Source organism: Corvus brachyrhynchos, unplaced genomic scaffold (assembly GCF_000691975.1).
Source record: "Corvus brachyrhynchos isolate BGI_N302 unplaced genomic scaffold, ASM69197v1 scaffold83, whole genome shotgun sequence".
NCBI classification, from domain to species: Eukaryota; Metazoa; Chordata; class Aves; order Passeriformes; family Corvidae; genus Corvus; species Corvus brachyrhynchos.
Window position 1 is genome coordinate 460,539 of NW_008238464.1, and position 22,439 is coordinate 482,977.

The 22,439-nt window shown below is 39.1% G+C and overlaps 1 protein-coding gene across 1 annotated transcript in view; it reads left to right on the forward strand.

The window, feature by feature from the left end:
* GABRB3 (gamma-aminobutyric acid type A receptor beta3 subunit) overlaps positions 1-15,517 on the forward strand; it is a 37,863-nt gene extending 22,346 nt beyond the window's left edge. Inside the window, exon 6 of the mRNA XM_008635794.2 lies at positions 11,567-15,517. Within this exon, the coding sequence (XP_008634016.1) occupies positions 11,567-11,917 (351 nt within the window). The 3' untranslated portion in view covers positions 11,918-15,517. The remainder of the gene's footprint in view (positions 1-11,566) is intronic.
* The last annotated feature ends 6,922 nt before the right edge of the window (positions 15,518-22,439 follow it).

The window sequence follows — 22,439 nt, forward strand, 5'->3', positions numbered from 1 at the left end:
ACTGCAGGGAATTGAGTGAGCAGGGAGCTATATTTCTCCCTCTTTGCTTCTGCTGATGGTATTTGCTCTGCAGCTGATTCAGGTACCGATTTTAGAGCTACTAAAGTGCTAGATTGCCCGTGCTACCTCTCAAGGCTGCTCGAGGCTTTCTAAGGCATTGAAATACAAGCGCTAGCTGGTATAAAGCTGAAAAGATACTTTCCACAGAATATATGTAGGGATACAGACGTGGAAGTGAGTATGATCTGTATGACAAGTAAGGGTAAGAGGAAGACAGTGGGAGCGCAGCTAGCTTTAAGACAAAGGCTCAGATCTACAAAGGCATTTATTTGCCTATCAAATACAATCTAACTGATTTTAAGTGCCTTTGTACACTGCCTATATAAGCAAATCCAGAATGTGAGCACACTTTTCCTCACTACACTTAGAGCAGATGCATTTACCAGAGAGAACAGATAAAGGATTTGTTCTTCCATGTTAATTAACTGGCCAGAATAGTATGCTGTGTGTGACATTGTCATCTGCTGCTGTTTAAGACCAGCAAAAAACCATAAGTCCTAGAGAAACTTTCAGATTGATTTCTGAAGCATGGTATTGTCAAGGTCTGTGCTGGTTATGCTCCAGCTATTTCCTTGCCTGAAGTACTACTTTATCCAGTGAATACCTCCTTTTTTAATCTTTGGAAGAAAAATTCAAGGTATTCAGCAGTATCTGACATTAACTGTCAGTTTGAATATAACATCTTTCTTCTTTTTACTAAAATGCTCCCAGTGAGGGTTTTTCATTCAGTTCTGTTGAGTAAGACTGCTTTTTTTCTATCAGCTATAAATTAGAAGAGTTCACAGTGACAAAACTACTACCTGTTCATCAAAACCAGTATCATAAAAGTAATTTCAAGCTATATTTGTTTATCCTAATGATTCTGTCTGCTATAGTAAATGTAATGCAGAACTATACCTAATTATCACCACTCATATATGTGAAACAATTCTGAACCAATAAACACATTTTTGCCCAGTATATTATGAAACCAGATTCTCATCACAGTTGGCAGCACTACTTAGAACTAAGATATCAGGAAAAAAGAATTCTCTTTACTGGAAAAATAAATAGTCATAATAATAAAAAAATACAGATGGGGAAATAAAAGAGTATCTGCATTGAAAGCCATGGAGAAGATTTTAACTGCAAGCAGGTAATGCAGATGTACGCACTAAGGTTTAGTTCTCCTGCTGGAAGCCATCTGGTGAATCTCATCCATTTAAATGATTTACATAACTCAGTACAAGACTTGTTAATGGGTCCAATACTACCCCATGTCTGACAGTTCTTCTATCTTGAGATCAATTTGTCCACATTGTCAAAATAATCATTAGTACCTTAACTAATGAAAATGTATATTTTCATACCCAGTTCATGCCATTTCTCTATCCTGGATCTGCTCATACCATATAGCAACCTTTTTTTCTGGCTTTTGACATAAAATGTTCTCTTTTGTTTCTGAAGCATATCATGAATGGTTCTGATTCTTCTGCTGGTTTAATATCAACCATGCATGAATGAAAAATTTCTTCACAGGAAGGGTTGTCAAACATCGGAACAGGATGCCCAGGGAAGTGGTTGAATCCCTGTCCCTGGAGATACTTAAAAGACATGCAGATGTGGCAGTTAGAGACGTGGTTGTAGTGTGGTGGGGGGTGGTCTCTTCTCCCATGTAGCAAGAGACAGAATGAGAGGAAGTGGCCTCAAGTTGCACTAGGGGAGGATTAGATTCTATATTAGGAAACATTTTTTCACAGAAAAGGAAGCCAGGCATTGGAACAGGCTGCCCAGGGAAGTGGTGGAATCACATCACTGGAAGTGTTCAAAAGTCATGTGGATGCAGCATGTGGGGACATGCTTGAGTGGTGAACATGGTGCTGGGTTAACAGTTGGACTCAATGACCTTAGGGGACTTCTCAACCTAAGAGATTCTATGATTCTCTCTAATAAGGATACAAATTCAGCATACCAGAGTTTAAAGAGTGTGTTACTTTGTCCCTTGGAGTCCCAGGTGTGAAAGGGAACTCTGTATGCTTTGTAGAACCATATGTATTCATATTGACTGTGAATATTAGCTGTTCAAATGACACAGGATAAATAATATGGTATGGTCCCTTTCTGTGCAGAAAACATTTCGTCCCCAGGCCTCAGCTGGAGAATTCAGCAGATCTTTGTAGCATGGATTCAGTGCCTTCAGAGAAGCAGTGCCAGCACGCAACAGAAACAGACAGAAACATTAGGTAGAGCTAATTGGAAATCTTTCTTTGAAACAAAACAACGATGGAAGATTCAGTGGATGTAGGATTTAATTTCTCATTTGATAAACACTGGCAAATGCGAAGCATAGGGAATTGATCAGAACAGGCAAGAGGTCCCATGGATTTCAAGATTCACATCTCAGGGAAAATACATCTAACAGATGTACTTTGGGCAAAGTTTACTATGGCTTTGAGACACCACAGCCTTGAAGCAGGAAAATGAAAACAGTTTCTATGTTCTGGGTCATGTCCACTATTTACCATGCTGTGCAGATATCCATGGATGCAGCAGGACTGGGGTCATGCTAGAGTTTTTATCATACTTTCTATGGAAGACAGTACTGGAAAGCTCTGCAACCTTGGTTCTGACCTCTTCAGGGATAGTAAAGAGTAATTAACTTCCAATCTCTCCTTTGGTGGCTCTTGAAAATCATTGAATCTGATGGAAATAACAGTTGCTTGCTTCTTGCTTTAGAGTTGGGACTCAGGTGCTGGATGTTTTGGGAGAGGCTCACACAGTGTACACCAATACTGCACAGTAAAGGAGGCTTAGAGACATACGTGGAGACTGCTTTGTGCAAGTTCAATGAAACGATTGGTTTTGTGGTTTTGCTGAGGCTTCAGTCTTCCATGAAGTGTAATTCCATTCAGAAAGGGAAGGTTTCTAATCCTGGGAAATACTTCCAATCTCATGTGATTTGGGGCTGAGTGATATTTTTAAAGAAAGGAAGAATGGCAAAAGCAGGCAGCTCACTTTGCACTTATCACCACTATTTAATGACTGTCAAATGTATGCTGTGCTGGAAAGGAGATTGAAAAATGTTCACATATAAAACTGGAAGAAGGAATTATTATTAGTTTATTTCTGACTACTATTTTGGGTTGCTCTGTTGCTGTTTTGTTTTAGTAATTGAATTTGCTTGTTTATGAACCGTGTGCATAAGCTCCCTGTCACTGATTAAAAATACTAGCTCAGGGCACTAGAAAACCGAAACAAAATGAAACATAAACCAAACTGAACCAAATAAAAAAGTAAACATTATTGAATTTATTGCCAACATCAGATACTGTAACATGTGGGTGTAGTGACAGAACAACTTGGTGCCGTTATCAGGTCCAGCCAGAGTCAGGAGGGGCTGTGGTACTGTGGAAATCACTTGTGTTGGGAGGCAGCACTAGCAGACAAGGGGCAGCTCAACACACTGCCTGGTACTCAGACCCTGAGTTCAAGCCTTACTTTTATGGTTCCCAAGACTGGCAGTGCTGCTGAGACAGTGTCTTTCTCTCAGGCAAAGGGAACAAGAGAAGGCAGTGGGAAAATGGTGTGTTATTTTCACTCAGAAGTGTTTTAGCCCATGGAAACCAGTAGAAACATAATGGATACTACTATAGTAGTCTATTTTTTACACATCAGAGAACTGAAGTCTGGAGTGCAAGCTAGCAGGCTTGGTTATAAACACTCCTCTTATAGTAACAAAAGGGCTTTTCATGCTTTCTTAGTCTTATTGGACTGTAGAGCAGGGGAGTTTTAATAAAAAAAAGTTCTAGACCACAAAATCCACAGATGTGGGTATGTTTGTGTTTTATTTGATAATTGCTTTGCAAAGCAGTTACTCTTCATGCTCAGTAACTCTTCTTCATAATGAATGCATTTGCATTGTTCTGCATCAGAAGTTATGGGTTTGAAAAGCCAAAACTGGCACAGCCACCCCCCTTTTGGTGCTGCTGCTATGTCTCTCCAGTGCCAGGCTTTTAGGTACTTGTCTCTGAGTTAATCCTGGTACGATACGACTAGGGCTTGCTGTCCAGCTCTGTCCACGTGTTGAAACCAATGAGCCAAATAGCTCCAGGTGTAGGGGAAAGAAGAGCTCTTGCAGCATGGAATCGGCCCAGCCAGTGTCCTCACGTTGCAGAGGTGACAAAGAAAAGCAGTGGGGAGAGAAAAACTCTGCGCTGTATTCTCCTGTGTAGCCCTGCTGAAGGTGGCATGATGGCTAAAGCACGTCTGACTAAATTGAATCTCTGGAAAAGGTTTCAGAAGATTCAGAGCTGGTGATGAGATGAAACCTGAGTGAGCCTTTATGAGTGACTCATCTGTGGATCAGCAGCTGACTACAAAGAAAATTTCACACTTAGCCGTCTCTTCTTTTGACTGCTTTTGCATCACATATTAATTCAGAAAATGCACTGTAAATAGTATTCCTCACTGAACTGTTCCAGCCTATCACAGTAAACCGTAGTTACTGAGACCAAATAGGATGCTGCTTTTTTGTGTGTATAACTGATCTTCATACACATTCCAGTTTGGGATTGAAAACTCTTTTGAAAACCTTGACACTCTGCTTCATATATGAGGGCAAGCTCTAGGATAAAGGAAGAAATTAATTTTGATTTTTCATAAAATATGGCTTCGTATATGGTATTGATACCTAAATTAAAGTTCTCTGATTGTGGACAAACTCAGAAAAGAATAGGTGGTCTCTAAAAATGTTTCCTTTGAAAATTGATCCCCGTTGTTATGAATCAAATCCATTTCTCCTGTTTGTGTTGGCAAATCCAGGCTTCATTTGTAGCTCTCAGCTTTCAGGTTTGCTACATAAATTGTTTCTTTTTAATAAGGCTCAGATACAGCCTAATTTACAGCTAAATCAGCATGAGAGAGCTTTAAGGCAATCCTGTTCTCACTTCTTGTTCACTCTTGTGCTAGAGGCTACTTGTATAATCAGATGGTTAGCATGTGTTTTGAACATTGCTCCTTCTGGGCCAATCCACAGAGGTTATGTGATATGTTAAATTCCCCTGCTAAAAACATTGCTTTTTGGTTCAGACTGGCAATTTATGTTTTCAGTTCGGTGAGACCAAAAGTTCAGTCCTAGAGTATCAATCAGGAGGGTAACTATCACACAAGCTCATTAAAGCATCAAACCCCTAATGGCTGCCAGACATGTGGGAAGAGCTTTCTCTGACAAGAATAATGCATAACCCTTTATAAAAGGGCCCTTCTCATCAGGCAGTGTCTGCATGTATTTTTAGCTCTGGAGATTCCTGGCTCAAACCCCCGCTGTTGGCCAAGGCAGCAGTTACCCACCAGGCATTGCTGAGAATAGAGGCTCAGGCCACTTAGATCTACTTAGCAGTTTTGTTAATTGCAGCAACCCTTCTCATAAGTGGGATTTTATTCTGAAAATTAATATCTTGGCTTCCGTGGCAAAATTATCACTCAGTTTAAATTGGGAAGTACGAGAATAGCAAAACTGGCAGTATTCTCCTGTGCATCTTCATGTTTCCTAGGTACTTTTTTCAGTGCTGTTTTGAGCAGTGGGATATTTTTGAAATATGAATGTGATGAGTAGGTACCAAATTTTGAAATATATCTGTCAAGGGTGATAAGCACAGCTCTCGTGGGAAGAACTGTCATCCTGTAGCTCATGGTGGGGACATTCATTGTGCACTGGGAGACTCATACATGTACTAATTTTGTTTTGCAGCCACTTTGGACAAGTATGAATCATGCAAATCCTGAGACAGTAAGAAGGATTTTATGTGCAATTCATAGTACAGCTCAGAGACTGTAATAATCCAGACAATGTGAAATACAGGGCAAAGGGACACTATGCATTTGTTTCCTTTTCTTCCCCCATTGATATACATCAAGGTTAATTGTCAAACTTCATTATTACTTGATAGACAGTGATAATAATATGGAAATTCCTAATTAGTTTGCTTCTTCATACTTTCCTTGTTTTTCAAGGACTTTCCATCTTCCCAGTTCTGCTGGGTATCCTGGGCTCATCTACTAAGCTGATATAACATAATTATCTCTTTTTTTTTTTTTTTGGTGCTTATTAATTAATATCAACATATTTAGATGGCAGTGAGAGAAGTATCAACTTTTAGACTCAGGGAGAACACTCAATACTATAATTTTTGTCTTGCATTTTTAAATATTTTTTTAAATATTCAAAGCATAATGGGGTCAATGAATTTAGCTTCAAGCCCAGATAAAACGTAAGGCCTGATTGCATATTGTTCTACATGTTGGAAAGCCATTTATGCATAAGTGAAGAAGGTGAAAGAGGCAGACACTGATCTCTCTGGTGACCAGTGACAGGACCCAAGGGAATGGCCTGCAGCTGTGTCAGGGAGGGCTTAGGGTGGATATTAGAAAAAGGTTCTTCACCCAGTGGGTGGTTGAGCAGGGACAGGCTCCCCAGCGAAGTGATCACAGCCCCAAGCCTGACTGAGCTCAAGAAGGGTTTGGACAATGCTCTTGGGCACATGGTGTGATACTTGGGGATGGTGCTGTGCAGGGCAGGAGTCAGACAAGACGATCCTTGTGGGTCCCTTCCAACTCAGAATATTTTTTGACTCTGTATGTACCTGAATACTAATTTTGATGCAAAATAATGCAAGACTAACTACAGAGACAGAGCTTTTCATTATGTTATTTAAACCCCCTATTTGCATTTATATTGCTTCACATGATGGGAAGTGTTTACACGGTATTTAAAAATTTGGGCTTGATGAACAACTAAACATACCTATGGGGTTTGAGCAAAATGCTTCCTCTTTTTGTGTAGTAGAGTGTAAGACTCACTCCTTAAAATTTATGGAATATTAAGCAGGGAACTGAATGAGCTTGAAATAATTCCAACTCAACCTAATAATAAATCAAGCCTTATCATAGTTTCCTGGCCCTAGTAAAGTGCTTTCAAACTGGTATTAAAGTTGAAGTTTTCAAAAAAATATTGGGGAAAGATATTCAGTAGCAGTTGCTATATCTTGTTTCTTAAAAATAGAATAGCTAGCATCTAAATGAGCCTGGATTCTGGGTAAAATTAAGAAGCAGACTCAGGACTTCCCAAATACAATAGGACATTGAAGTTTTGGACCTAGAACATACAGTACAAGTTGAGTCCACTGGTGACATGGTGTTCCTCCGAGAGCAAGGAGCAGGTTCTTTGTGAACGTTATCGTAGTTCTCCTGCTTCTGGCTTCAGTTAGGTGAGTGACAGTCATTTTTGTGTAATGACATTAGGCTGCTGGAGTATTTAAACTTTTCACTTGTACTGTAATATGTATCGTTCAGAAATGACATGTAATATGTATCATTCTTCATTTTGAAGGTGAACCTTCAAAAGTGAATCTGCTTCTCAAAATGGACTTATGTGAGCCTCAGTCACTTCACCTTGGTGCAGGAGCTGTAGTTACTCAGAGGTGGGAGGGATGGAGTTTAATAAAAATTGATTCTGAAATAAGAGCACTAGTTTTGCATATTTGTGTCCATGCTGATTCAGCAGGGAATTCATGATTTGGTACTCAGCTGTTTTTATCTGTTTTGATGAGTTCACTGGGAAACACTCCAAAGAAACAATCAACCCTTGCTTGTGTTGGGAAGGAGATATGAAAACCAACCATGGAGACCACAGTGAAGAAATGGGAAGGAATGGCTTCAGGTGGAGCCACAGTAGGCAGATAGAAGGGGCCGCAAAGAGAATGGAAGCGCAGGGTTGGCAGAGAAGTAAAAAAAGAGAAATATTTTGGTTAAAGAAGGATGGTAAGAAGTGAGGGGAAATTGGCCAAATCTACAGTGTCATCTCTGATTTATAACAGCATTTGAGTGTAAAGCCTGGTATTAGCATTTTGGGGAGAATTTCCAGTGCACAGAATGGCATTTTTGAGCCAGGTGATAGAATTCTATTCTAAGGGTCTTAAGGCTTAAAACTAAAGTTGCATCAAAGACTTTGGCCTTGTTTGTCATATGTAGCCATGACTGTCTGTAGTCCAGTCAGCTACTTTTTTAAATCTGTATTTTTAAATGTTACCTGGGGTAACATTTTCCCTGGAGCCACTGGGCAACACTCATGTTCATTCATGGAGGATTTTGCCTTCCCTGTATATTCAGGCAAACATGAGGTGACTTGCACAGGATACCCTGCCATTATTGGTTTGCTTCTTTATTCGTTGAGAGAGCGTGTGTAACCTTGTCAAAGTAATTTAAATCATTGCTTAAATGGTTCCAAAGTCATGTTTATGTGCAAGTACTTTTTAACATGCTGCATGCATTAAGTATTCAAACTTTAAGAGACCACCTTAAGATTGTCACAAAGTATTAGCATATAGTGCTCTAATGTTGTCAAGAGCTTAGGTGGTTTATTCAAAACCTCTGAAGGAATCAATTTGAGAGAATAAATCTCAAGAGTATCTGTGGACCAGAGGCTTATTTAGCTTCTGCAGACCCCTTCTTCTCTCCATCTGCTCCTTCTCATATTTGACATGCAAGCCTGTTGCTCTATTACAAAGAGATGCATTTCAAAAGTATCTTTCCAAATACGTTTCATTTGACATTTTGAGAAAAATGCATACTGTCATGCAGCTTCATAGGACATAATGGTATCTTCAGAAAAAGAATTTACACAGAAGTTGCAACTTTCTTGACCACCTTTCTGGTTTGATTTTCAGATGCAGTGACAAACAGTGAAAAGTTAGCACATCAAAGGCAGAAGCCATGTTAAGGTGGCACGTGAAGTTGGCAGAAAAGGTGAAGAAGGCTATGCCATGCAAGGAAATAATAGGAGTAAAATTAATTCCTTGATCAGGAGAAGGCTGAATGAGTAGGTGTACCCTCCATCATACAAGCTTTCAACTGACAGCTCACAACAGTCCAGGCTCAGTACAGAAGGAAAAAAGTACTCAGAATGGGCTGATGTCTGTGTATATGTAGGTGGCAGACAGAATCAGGAGAGATCAGGAAGTCCTGAGAGAAAGAGTGGTTGGCATCTGTGGTAGTGGAAGGAAAAGGAGTTGGGATGGCAGGGCTCTCAGGGTGAAGCCCACCAAAATGGTCACTGCTGTGACATTTTTAATAAGCTGAAGGATGTTTCTCAAAGCCTAGGAGGAGATGGGAAAGGAGATGACATTTGATGCCATGGAGGTCTGGATGAGAGATTTTAGTTTTAAGCTTCGTAAGGAAAAACCTGGTTGTTGAGATACTTTAGTATTACATAAAAAAATATCCTGAACATAATTTGTACTCTTAGTGAGGAAAAAAAAAAAGAATAGAAGAAACTGAATCAGTTCTTTTCAGAGACCACCATAAGCAGTGATGATATCCATGACTGTATTTTACACTTGCGTTACAGAGACTGCTCAACAGCACAAACTCCTTTCTACAAAGCTCAAGATCTTACTTTTGTACCCAAAGGGTTTCTGCCACAGAGAAAATAAATTCTTAATCACCACTGAGGGTTCTCCATACCATTATTTTTGTTCATGTTGTTTATTTTTATTTATAGGCACTCATCAGCATATTGTGCCATTGCCTACAGCAGCAGGATTTGTTAGATACCTTAGGATTTTTTTCCTACTTGCCTGTATATCATTCATAGTATTTTATATTCTTTTTTTGTATTTGCAAGCAGCTTGGCAGAGCGTTACTGATATACTATCATAATGGTCTTCCCTGAGAAGAGAGAAGCTGAAGCATCAATAATTGATGAAAGAAATATCCATTTCACAACATTTTAATACAAATGAAAAAAGTTAAATGCATATGGACAGAGACATAGCTGCGCATACTTTTAATCCATCACACAGAGCTTACAAAGGGCATGGTATCAGATGACTGTGCAAACTTCAGAAGGCTGTGACAATAGTCTGTTTTTACAGCCACTTTTAAACTGATGCTTCTAGAATGAGATATTCAACTGCTACACAGTTCACACAGCTAGATCATGTGGCAGGTTAGAAAAATGTATTAATTGCGTGATGAATTATGGATGAATAAATTGCATGTATAAAACTGGAAATTATCCTGTATTCCATGATTCACTATTTCTGACATAGAGAACTAAATTCTCTTGAACAGAGTCACACGTGTGTTAACTGTCTGAAAATACCCAGCATGGAACATTTATTTTATTTTCAGCCATCTTTTTTCTTGCCCCAAAACTGGCAGAAAATTGGGAGTTGATCCCTGCATTACCTGTATTGACTGCATATCCTCCAGCATGTAGGGCCTGGGGCATGGGGGATGTGCTGCCCCACCAACAAAACTAGCAAATACTGACTCAGACAGCATTGCTTGGAACTTCTCATCAGTGCCACTCATGGGAACTCTTTAAGTGTTTCTGAACTGAAGGAGCCATACACAACTCTGTGCTGCTCCTCTTTTGCCACTCAGGACTGGAGAGTCTGGTCCAGATTTTAAGACTCTAAATGATCAGGACCTTTTTCTCTATTACTGAAAATGGCATTGCATTGCTCTGTACTTGTAAATTTATATGGGGTTTTGATGATTTTTGTATGGAAGGTCTCTGTCATATGGCTGACCAGGGACCTGTATTTTGTCTATCAGGGTGATGCCCAGTCCTTGACTGAGTACAGTTTACTGTTAACACAAACTTTGACCTTGCTGTAGTTGCAGTTGCTATTAAATTAGCAAAGTATTATTAATCCTAAACCAAAATATCTACATAGAAATCACTGTCAAGTTTCTCTCAACAAAAGTATTGACTTTGTTAGCATGATAAATATAGTTTGTGCTAAACACTGGTCACTGCCTCTGGAATAGGGAGGTGGAAGGGAAGAGTGCCACCTATTTCCTCAGTTCAGCAGCTTTTTGTCTATGCCTTAAGTTCCTTGGTTTTCAAGATCCATCACTCAGACAGAAAATCCCTGCAGTTAAGTATTGCCATGATTGGAAAACTGTGCGAATGACTTTGGAAGGAAAGCTTTAGGAGATAAGTTGTAAATAAGCTCTGGGATTATAAAATGCAGAGTTCAGCACACCAGAACTGTTCTTGTGATTTTAGCAGACTTCACAGGCACTTTTTTTACCTGGTTTTAGATCTCAGATAGGAAATAAAAAAGCTAATCCAGTTTAATTTAATTTTCTGCTGTAGCAGAGAGAGGACCCATCCCTTACCCTCTCTCCCTCTATTGCCAGCGATGCAGAGGTTTCACTGAACTACACCACCCTTTAAAATGTGGCTGGTTTAGAGGGAGAAGAAAATGGTAGAGTTTGCTGAGTACAGTTTTGTACTGGATGTTTGGTAGTATGATGATAACACTGTTTGTGAAAGTATTTAAGTACATGCCTAATTTTAGGCAGCTGAATAGTGCCATTTCTAAGATTATCACATGCTTAAAATTAATACATTATTTTTTTTAGATATGTATGGGTTTGGAGATTTACATACACCCACATTCTGCTCATTGATGTCAAGTCTTTTGAAAGAATTTATGTTTCTATTTTTGCCCCCTAGGTGGACACCCATGGAAACATCCTGCTAACATCGCTTGAAATTCACAACGAGATGGCAAGCAACGAGGTCACCACCAGCGTTACGGAAGCCCGAAATTCAACTATATCGTTTGACAACTCAGGAATCCAGTACAGAAAACAAAGCTCACATCGTGAAAGCCTTGGAAGGCGTTCGTCAGAAAGAACAGGCCCCCATAGCAAGAGGGGCCATTTACGAAGAAGGTCTTCACAACTGAAAATAAAAATCCCCAATCTAACGGATGTGAATGCCATCGACAGATGGTCAAGAATGGTGTTTCCATTCACATTTTCTCTTTTCAACTTAATTTACTGGCTATACTATGTTAACTGAGTGACTGAGTTTTTTTTAAAGGACTTCAATTATAACAAGTGAAGTACTACTTGCCTGCAGAGTTTATATATATATATTTATATATATATTTATATATAAAAAAATATATATATGAACTTTTACTATGTAGACCATACTCATGTATGTGTGAATACATGTAGCAAAGAATTGTGTGTACTTTAAAGCACATACTGCAAAGCAAAAGTATATGTATGCACACACACATGAACACATTCATTCTGAGGTTATGGACACTTTAACATAGAATTCACTTCAGAGGAACCTTTTAAATTGAAAAGCAGGTGTCATCAAAGCAGCAAGCCTTGAGAAAGTAAGTGTTGTGTATTATCACTACAAAACTTTGATTGTCATAGAAATTTTCAAACAGCTGTAATCATGTATAAAGTCAGTATTTAGTAACATCCTTTGTAAATGCTGCCATACACACTAATCATAAAGCAGTAGAGTTACACTGGTAAGTTTAAAATAAGTTATTTATATTGCAGATCCATCAACTACGATTTCATCAAGCCAAATTTATTTTTCTCTGCTAAAATTTCTTGGGCTTATAATGTCATAATACATCTTTTCCCAGTCCTGAATGGGCATAGTTTTCAATGGTCTCTTGCTTTCTCTTGTGCAGTCAGCAACCTGATCATGGGAGTGTTGTAGGTCTTTGGAGACACATACAGGTTCATAACATTTCAAACAAGCATTTTAAGTGTCCATCAACAGTGAAATGAATCTTTTGTAAGTACTGTAAATGTACAGCACATTTTCCTTCCCTTGGACTGGTTCCAGCTGCCATGTCATTTTGAAAGAGAACAGCACATTTTTAGTATAATTTAGCTGAGAATTCAACTACTGTCAATGTGTTCTACATCTGCTGTAGATTTAAAGATTGTTATTCCAGTGAAAGCATAGAAGATGTCTCAGGTTATTTGTTACTTCAACATGAAATCACCTAGCTGTAGCCTTTTTTAAACATGCATTCATATTATTTAACATTCTTATAACATTGTATGTTAATGTAAAATATATTTGCATAATATGCATATAAGTAAATTTTGTCAATATTTTTCTTCCCTATGCTTGCTATCGTGACCGCATGTTATGTCATATTTTTGTTTCTGTGATGTTATAACTTTTTATTCTCTAGAGTTGAGCAAATAGAGCACTTCTGATACTTTGATTCAGTAATGGAGCATTTTCATATTTTATTTATATACTGAAAGTATATATGCCTACACTTACCAAGGTAGTGTGCTGCCATCACAGATCACAAGAGTATGTTTTGTTTCAGCATTAACTGTGTTCTAACATACCCTTCCTGCAAATGTGACCATTTTGGTTTTCATCCCAGTTCATTCCCTCACTGGGATTCCAACTTTTTTGAGTCTAGTAGATTGTAGTCATCAAAGTATGCCAATTTCAGATCTGTAAACTTAATTTGTTATTTATCAGAACTAAATCTTTCTAAAGAAAAGAAGATATATTTTTTGTAAACAGTGTTTCTATCATGTACATTCTCAAATAACAACAAATACAGTAGCATAAATAGATCTAAAAAAACCAGAATTCAGAACCCTGACAGTTCTCTGCATGTGAAATTCCTCTGGACATCGATGGGATTTTTTGACAGATAGAGAGCTTTGGATGATAGTTGGAGACTTCTGTGGGGGAAAATATGTGTGGATATTCATCTAGCAAAACAACCAAATATGAATGAAATAGAAAAGGCTGCCTTGGCTCTGTAATGACTGCCCCGTGTTCTCCCTAGTACTTGATTTGCCTGTGAGTAGAGCACTGATTCTTGGGTTGCTACTGTGTATGGCCCATTACTGTTCCCACCCCTATTTGCAGCTGAACTCTGAAACTTTGCTGAAATTCCAGCATAGATGAGCCTGGGTTGCAAATGTGTTTCAGTTCCATCCTCGGGGCTGCTCCTTGGGCATGAATGGGCTCACACGGTTGCCTTGCAGCATCGCTGCAGTGCGATCCTCAGCTGGGAACGTTCACCAGAAGCCCGGCTGCTGGCATGGGCAGGATCAGCGCCGCAGTCCTGCTGCATTGTTGGCAGTGGTGCAAAATGGCTGGAACTGCAGGTTTTAAGCACTGTATCTGCAGACAACTACACAACATGAAGAGCCTCAGAGGAACCCGTATAGCTGGAGCAGAAAAACTTGGTGTTTAAAAGCTCCTCGGTATTAAGGCCCATTGGTAAAGTGCAATGTATTGTGAGCTCCCTAATAGCTCTTCAAGCTGTGAAGGGATTATAAAGCACATTGTCATCTTTATAATCAAAGTAACTAACAATTAACACCCTCCCAAAGTACATATTAGATAGAATTGTTGAAAATCTCTCCCAAGTTATCTTAATAGTAAAATATTAAAAAACCCATCTGATTTTAATAAAAATTATAAATGGTAGGGTTTGCTTTAGAAAAATTTTCCTACTGAAATGATCTCCAAGCAAGTCTTCCTGTAAGTGCCCTAAAGAACTACCCTAAAAAGTGGGATTTGAGAGTGGTCCTGCCCTCCTGATTTAATCACCGCACTCTGTTTTCTTCAAGTCCCACCTCCTAGAAATCATGTGGTCAGGCAGAAACCTTCAATTAGAAGTGTCTTTTTGGTTGTGATAGAAATATATATTCCAAATCCCTCTGAAATCAGTTCTTCAGTACAATTTCCAAGGCAGAAAATTACTCTCTGTACAGAGAAAAGAGGCAATGTGGATTTTTCAGGGCCCTGCATGTGCAAGAAGACTGAGTCTCTGAGGACTCTCTCCCTCTCTTACCATTTGCGCAACTGGAGGGCAGCAGGTTACTGCAGCCCCGTTCAGGGAACTGTACTCCCCATCTTGCCTGTCATGGCAAAAAGTAGGCAGTTGCATGTTTCAGCTTTTTCACAAGATTTCACATTCATTGGTCTAGTCACAAACAACTTTAACCTTGAACAGATCCAAGTCTCGGTTTGACTTGAAAAAAGCCAGGAAAATCTCACTTTAGGTTACCACTTCATCTTACACACACATTTTTTGTGCCTTTTTTGCCAACTCCGTTCCTACAGTCCCAGCACGACTTCTTACACACAAAACCACACACACACAACCATGAGTTAAGAACAGTGTTTACCTTGACCTCCCATTTTCTGGCTTTTGTCCCTGTGCATTAGCTGCAGTATATTATTTTAACCTTAGATGGCTTTAAGACTAAAAATGGTGATTTCAATTAAATCACACCAGAGTAATGTATTTCATAGCTAATTAACTCCTTTGTAACTCAACACTGCTATAAATAACATTTACACATAATTTGTTTGTAAAAGGCATTAAAAAAAGGAAAACTGGAACTATCTTCTGTTATAGCCCAAAGGGTCAATAAACAGTAGAAATATTATGATGGTTTAACTCTAAGTTGATTTCATCCCACTGTAATGATAAACTAAAACCCAGTTCTTTTTGCTTAAGGCACATCTATGTATTTTTGGTATTCTTCAGCAGTGGAAAAAAAAAGAATAGTAAAATGGAATGATGAAGAGATGCTTTTTGAAAATATTGATGAATGAATATTAATTTATTAAAAAGGATTTAAAACTTAATTGGTGTGCTTTTTTTTTTCTGGGGATGGAAGGAGCACGATGACTCTTCAGCTAAATTTAATCTTAAATATCATGTAATGATTAGTCTTACACATTTTATAGAAAAAGACCAAATGTGAAATCATTTTTTAATCAACTCACAAATAGCAGAAGAGATTCTTAAGCATTAAACAACTGTATTTCCTAGTGTTTTGTATAGTAGATCAAGGAAGAGGGAAAAACTACATCCACTAACTTAGCAAGATTCTTAATAGCAAAGCAATCTGTCTTCAAGCTGTGGCATTGCCAGTTAAGAGCAAAAAGTTTGTTCTGTGCTTTATATAAAAAAGGCCTTCTTTTGCTTGCTTCTTCCCAGGACACTCAAGTTTTTAAATATCAAAACAAGACAGTGTTTATTTATTTGTTTCAATAATCAAATACTGTGTTCATTAAACTTTTTATTGCTAAATATTAGTAAGTTATTTTAGAACAGTCAGGATACAGAGAATTTTGCAAAAGGGGGTTTTAAAGACACCTTGACATTAGTGCTACAACCCCTTCCCCAAAAAATAAAAAAAACTCCTTGAAAATTTTGAAAGCAGGAACAAGCTGTCATACGCTTGCTTAAATCTCATAGTAGCTAGTGATATATGTCACAATTTTTAGAAGTAGATAAAATATTCAGCACCATAGTTGTAGTGGCCTTTTAAATCAACAGAAAGGCTCCCTCTTATTTCAGCATGTTTCTGCTCACTTTTTTCAATGCTTCCCAGATTGTAAGTAACATCTGTGATCTACTTTTTCTAGTCCAGCCTGCATTGTAAAGTAGGAAAGATTAACCATATATCAAGCTTTGTTTTGTGATTGAGAATATTTGCAACTAGATGCATTTCTTTGTGTATTTTGGAGATGCTATAGGGTAGCAATAAATATTATTTAATTGCTTAAGAAGCACTAATTATATCAAGGGAGTTCAGGTTCTAGTAGAAACTATGGGTTCTTTTCCCCAAATAGTTATGGTCCTGTTAGCATCAAGACTATTTCCACAGATGTTGGTTTTATAGTCACAACTGTCACAAGTGCCACCTGCTAGAAGAGGTACAGCAGCAGCTGAAAACTGAACTAAAAACAGTGGGAATCCCAAGGCTTCTCTGAACTGGTTTTGAACAAAAGAAATCTCTCACAAGTGCCTTCAAATTCCTCCAAATACTTGGTCTGAGCTTTACAAAAAATATTGCAGATTTTGGGTGTTTAATTAATGTGGTTCTTATAGCTTGTGAAAGCTGAGTTGTGGACTCTGATGTACACGCTCAGAAAATCAAACCCTTTGACAGTTTACCCAACACACAGCATCACTTGTACTTGAAAACTAAAGCCACATGGATAGGATATGTAATAGTACAAAAAGAAAAAACAACTGCCTCTAAAATCAGCCAGAGTTTAAATCACTAATTAACTGAACTTCAGGTAAGGCTTAAGCAAGCACAGTATTTGTTTGGACAACATCCCTTACCTTTGCAACATTCAGTGTGGTATGTCTTTGTCCCAGCACTGCAGCCTAATTTAGGTTAGCAAGTTTTCTTCTGCCCTGGTAACAAGGGAAAACCCAGAAAGTGGCCCCTGCACTGGCATTCCTCCAGCAAAGGGAAGGGAGAGCACCTCTGAGTTTTCCCCTACACTGAGCTCTCCAGAACAACGCTGATCCCAGCTCTGAATCCTTCCTTGGAGGCACTGATCTCTCTCCTTTAACTCCAGAGGGAGCCTTAGGCTAACTCTGAATTATCCCCCAGCTTGCCACCAGCAGTTGGGTTATTTCACCTGTAATTGCTCCTGCTGCAAAAACCTGGAGATAAAGTAGCTGTTACCCCAGATGTCACAAGGTACACGGGCAAACAGCACGTGGACTCGGGGCTGTGATACGTCACGGTAATCTTTAGGTTATTCATTCTAATATTGTATTTAAATATATTTCAAGTTATGTTCTAGCCTTCAAGGGTTAGCACACTTGTCTCCAGATGCTGGTGCACTTTATATGAATGTACTTGGGACAGAGCATGAGAAGTTTTTCTAAACACTTTAAATCTGCCCAGCAGCACTCTCCTGGCCATTTCCTCCATCCTTCATCCATATCACAGGCCAGAGTTTGCATTACCCCTGCAGTAGGTTAACCACCCACCTACCGAGAGCCCAAACCTGCAGGCGTGTGCTGCCAAGTGCTGACTTGCTCAGCTGTACCATTAGATCTTCTGCTTGTTAGAAAGTCTCTCACAGATCAGATGCTATAATTAGTCTAACAACGAGCTGCTGCTTCACACCTCCTCCTAAAATGCCAGTACTGCCACTAGGGACCCTGTTTTCCCATCCTTTGAAAACTACTAGAAAAAGAGGAATTTTCAGGCTGTCATACAATTAAGAACCTCTCTCCGTTCACCCTGGCTCACATTTTGCTTCAGGTTATACATTTAATCTACAGGGACAGAGGTAATTTAGTACAAAATTTCCTGCCTAGGGCTACTGTTCAGAGTTTGCAGTCCAAAACACAAGTAATGTAGGTATATGCTGAAGTATTTAAAATTTCTAGCAACAGTCTTTAAGTCTCTTTTCCTTTGGAGATATTTAATGTGAAAGGCACAAACAACTGCAGGAGCAGGAACCAGCACGCAGTAAATCTCCCTATGCAAGCTAGCCAAGAGCTAGGCTGGAGTCAGGCACATGTGCTCCCCTTGCTTTCAAAGGCCTGTCCTCTTGTCTGAGCAGCTGGGGAGTTTTGATGGAAACTCCAGCTCAGCTGAGAACAATCCCAGAGCATGACCCAGAGCACTCTTTGGGCAAGTGCTCTAGGCATCTGCCTCTGATGTAAAGGGCTGACAAAAGCACTACATCTAACTGCATCTTAGATGGAAGGGAGTCTCCTGTCATGAAAAGGCTTTGGGTGCCAGGCATGTCTCTGTAAGTGCCTTCAGGCATGGATTCTCCCTACACTCTGTATTTCTTGCCTCTGCTCCTGGACAGTTGCACACTGGACATGCTGCTTTGCCCTGCAGAGCTGTACAATTCTCCTGCCACAGCAGAGGACACATGGGCTGAATCCACTCCATCTCCCATGGCACATTTATCTGAGGTATCCAGTTAGTCCTTCCGTCATTGCAGACCCTATTTTTAACAAACTAAAATACATACTATCATCCTGATGGCTATTTAAAGCACACATTTGGAGTTCCAAGCCAACATTTTTAGCTTCATTTCTTTGACTAGCTGCAAAACTATCTCCAAAGAAAGATTTGAGCAGAGGAAACTTGTGCTCAGAAGTGCTGCTCCATGCTGCTCTACACCTGGAGTTGCTGTGCTTGAATTTTGTGTGTGATAGGGAGCATGAGAGAGAAATAATGCCAGAGAAATGGAAATAATTCCTACACTTGCCTATATTTATAGTGTTTTGGATGAAACAGTTTCAGTGCAGATGACAGAAGACATCCTGTGATGTGAGTGATCCCATATCATGATGAACAGTGTCCCACTCACCTCCCTTTGATATCAGTAGGAGCTGAGTGTGGCTTTACAGCTTTGGCTGAAAACTCAGAACCACATTGGTTATTGGAAAATAACTTGTGATTGTTTGGGGATTGGAAAACTGTGACGTGACTTCATTTGCAAATGGGAACAATTTCAAGACATGTTTTCCCATTAACTTAACCGTCCTGACTCTGCCTTATTCTAAGCTGGAAGCTACTGCATCATTAATTAATTTTTGAATTACTGTTTAATTTTCCATTATTTAATGTGAAGCATGGAGGTTTTTTGTTGGTTTCTCTAAAAATACAATGCCCATTTGCAGCAGGAAAGTAATTAATTAGTGTTATAAATGCATATACAACTGCACATAATGCAAGATATTAGAAGTGAAGCACTCTAAAGGATACCCATTACCTGCAACTACTGCTTGGGCATTATTTAAAATACTGCTGACAGTTCTATTTGATGAATATGCTTAGTTTATAACAACACTGATTAGGTATTCTATATGGGCAGTTAATATATCACGCTTCCATGTATCTCATTTGCTTTGACAAGGTAGTTTTTGGTGAAGCCAATGCTGGAACAATTTCCTAATGACCTCAGTGATGTTAAATTTCTCTTGATCATGATTTCTTGCAGACCTGTAACATCCTGAATGCAGATGACAGTTTTGACATTCACAAAGATGTAGGTTTAATTATCATCTTGATTACTTGAGCTGGAAAGCCAGATGCCTAAATATCATGAAAGGTCGAGTAGAACAAATCCTGATAGTCGGTATCTTTCAGTGTTAGAATTATTGCTTGGATTGGAAGGTGACTTGGAGAATAACAACAAGTAATTCCTTTGCATAACTCTCTTCCTGCACAAAAGAACAATTGTTTAACAATGTTTAAACAAGGATTTGGTCCTAAAAAAAAGAGGAAATTTGAGCTGAAATACCAAAGACATGTAAATCACCTCAAGTAAAAGAGAACAGAAAGGAGAGGCACCGGAGACACCAAGACAGATAAAGATCTGATAGTTTTTCCCAGTGCCCCATGGTGGGTAATACTTTATTGTTGAGAGACTCACATAAAGCACAGCAAGCCACCTCTTTAATAGCAGAGAATTTGTCAATATCCTTTGCCTTTATGTGCATGATTTATAAATCTATTTTCTAAAGCAATTTGAGGGTTGTAAAATCACACCATTATTTAGTACACAGCTCCTCATGGATTCTGGTTTATCAAGTGTTAGGTAAAGAGGAGGAAAAGCATTTGCTAATCAGTCATTAGCTAGAATAGATTCAAGCAAATTACTGCTATTATGAGTTCTGATACAAAGCCCATTACAGTTGAAAAAAAAGCTCTCAGAGGTTTCAACAGGCTTTCCATACCACCTGAAATTAAGCAGACTGCTGGAAAATTTACATCTTAATTGACTATATGAAGATCAAGATGCAAAAATTGCCAAACTATAAGACATCTATACGACAGATGAAAATGCAGTAGTGGACTGAAACCAGAAAATGCAACAGACACAAGGGATAGGAATTTTTGCAATTTTAGTTTAATCAACTACGTTGTTGCTGTTGAGGTGAAAAACAACCAGGTTGAGTTTTTGTTGTCCATGGCTGTCCACAGAACCCAGGCTTGCCCCTTAGCAGCAAAACACTAAACCAAATGAAAAAAACCCTCCAAACTACCACCAAAAAATGGAAGCAGAGCACATCTGGCAGCTCAGAAAACTCTCCCCATCTCCAGAGTCTGCCTGACATCCTACTGCAACATATAGGTTTTTAATTATTCTTTATTAATAAAAACATTGATATAATATTTAAAGTATTACTGATGTTTAATCTGACATATTACATGCTTTGTTGCAAAGGAAACCTTATTGAGACCTGACCATGTTGAACCATGTTGAAGTTATGGGACAGTTCTGATCTAGGAAGTGAAGAATTTTTGGCCAGAAACTTTTCCATATGCATAAGTGAAAACATTGCCTGACTCTCATGCTGCTTCCCGCCCATTGACACCAGTCCAGCAGTCTGAGGGTGAGTTTCTACAGGTTTAAATAAGGACAGAGAAATCATGACAACCAACAAACCAGGGAGGGGCTACTGTCATACTGCCGATAATTTAGCAGTTTTGGAAGAACTTCTGTCTAGTATTTAGGTGCCTTATTTGGAGTTCAGTGCTGGCTGGCATGTCAAAAGATTTTGAAAAGCATATTTAGTAGCTTCAGCTGTAATAAGAAAAATGCTGGTAACCTCTGAAGCACTATCTTCACAGATATACGTCCTTTTCCTTTGTAAAGTGATTGTAAAAAACGAAGGTAAGAGCTTCAGGGGACTGGCTGGGTGAAGGTCTGACAGCCAACTGTGGAAATTTTCTGTACACTCGGTCTTACTGATAACTGCTAGCTAACAAAAAGGCTGCAGCAAATCCTCCATCCATTTCCATTTTCACTGGCTTTTCCCAAAGACCTGAACATTAGGAGCATCCTAGTTTGTCAAAGCCAGGAAGTCCTATCACTAATTCTTTTCCATGCAATGATCAGGCTCTACCTCTAAATCCCAGAGATCACCTCAGTGGCTCCTGTTGAGAGGACAGTGCACACCCTTGCTGCTCAGATGGGTAGAAATCTCTCCAGGCTGAAAGTATTTATGGCTGATTTCCCCCCTTTTGTTCTTTTGCCAAAATTTCCCTCTAGCTCAAATAGCCTTTCTCCATCTGACATTTACTTTTGGTATATTTCTAGAGAGAAATCACATCCTTCTCAACCTTCCTTTTGCTAAGCTGAAACAAGTTCAGCTATTTTAAGTCACATTGTGCTCTTTTCTCCCCTGACCACCATCTTAGTCTTTCTCTCACCTCTTGCAGAAAAAAAAAATAATAGCACTTTTTATGGATCATCAATGACAAAATTATTATACAGTGTTCCTACTGGTTTTATTCCTCCTTATCATGTCCTCTCTTGTGTCATTTCAACACAGATTCCCAATAACAATCATCAGTCTCTTCCTCTGCCCAGTCCTTATCTTGTCATTTACTTTCATTTGTCTTTTTGTGTCTGTAATTCACTTTTCCCTGTGGTGTCCACTTGCCTTCTGATGTAGGCAATGGATATTTTCCAAGATTCCACATTTCCTCCACGAGGTCTTGGGGCTCAAACCTAACACACCTCTGTTACAACATCAGCAGTAATGCTGGCAGGAAGAGACTTTAAACACTGGATTATCTTGGCGTTTAAAACGGAAGTCATTGTCCGTATGTGAAGCGAGGTGCTCAGGACAGAGCCATGTCAAACCTCAGCACCTACTTTTGCCATCTCAGCTAAGCATAAAAAATGCTCAGAAATGTCACCCTTAATGAACACCAGGGAAAACCACTGGCAATGGCAACAACCAGCCAAAGTGCAGAGCAGTGCACTGCACACCTAA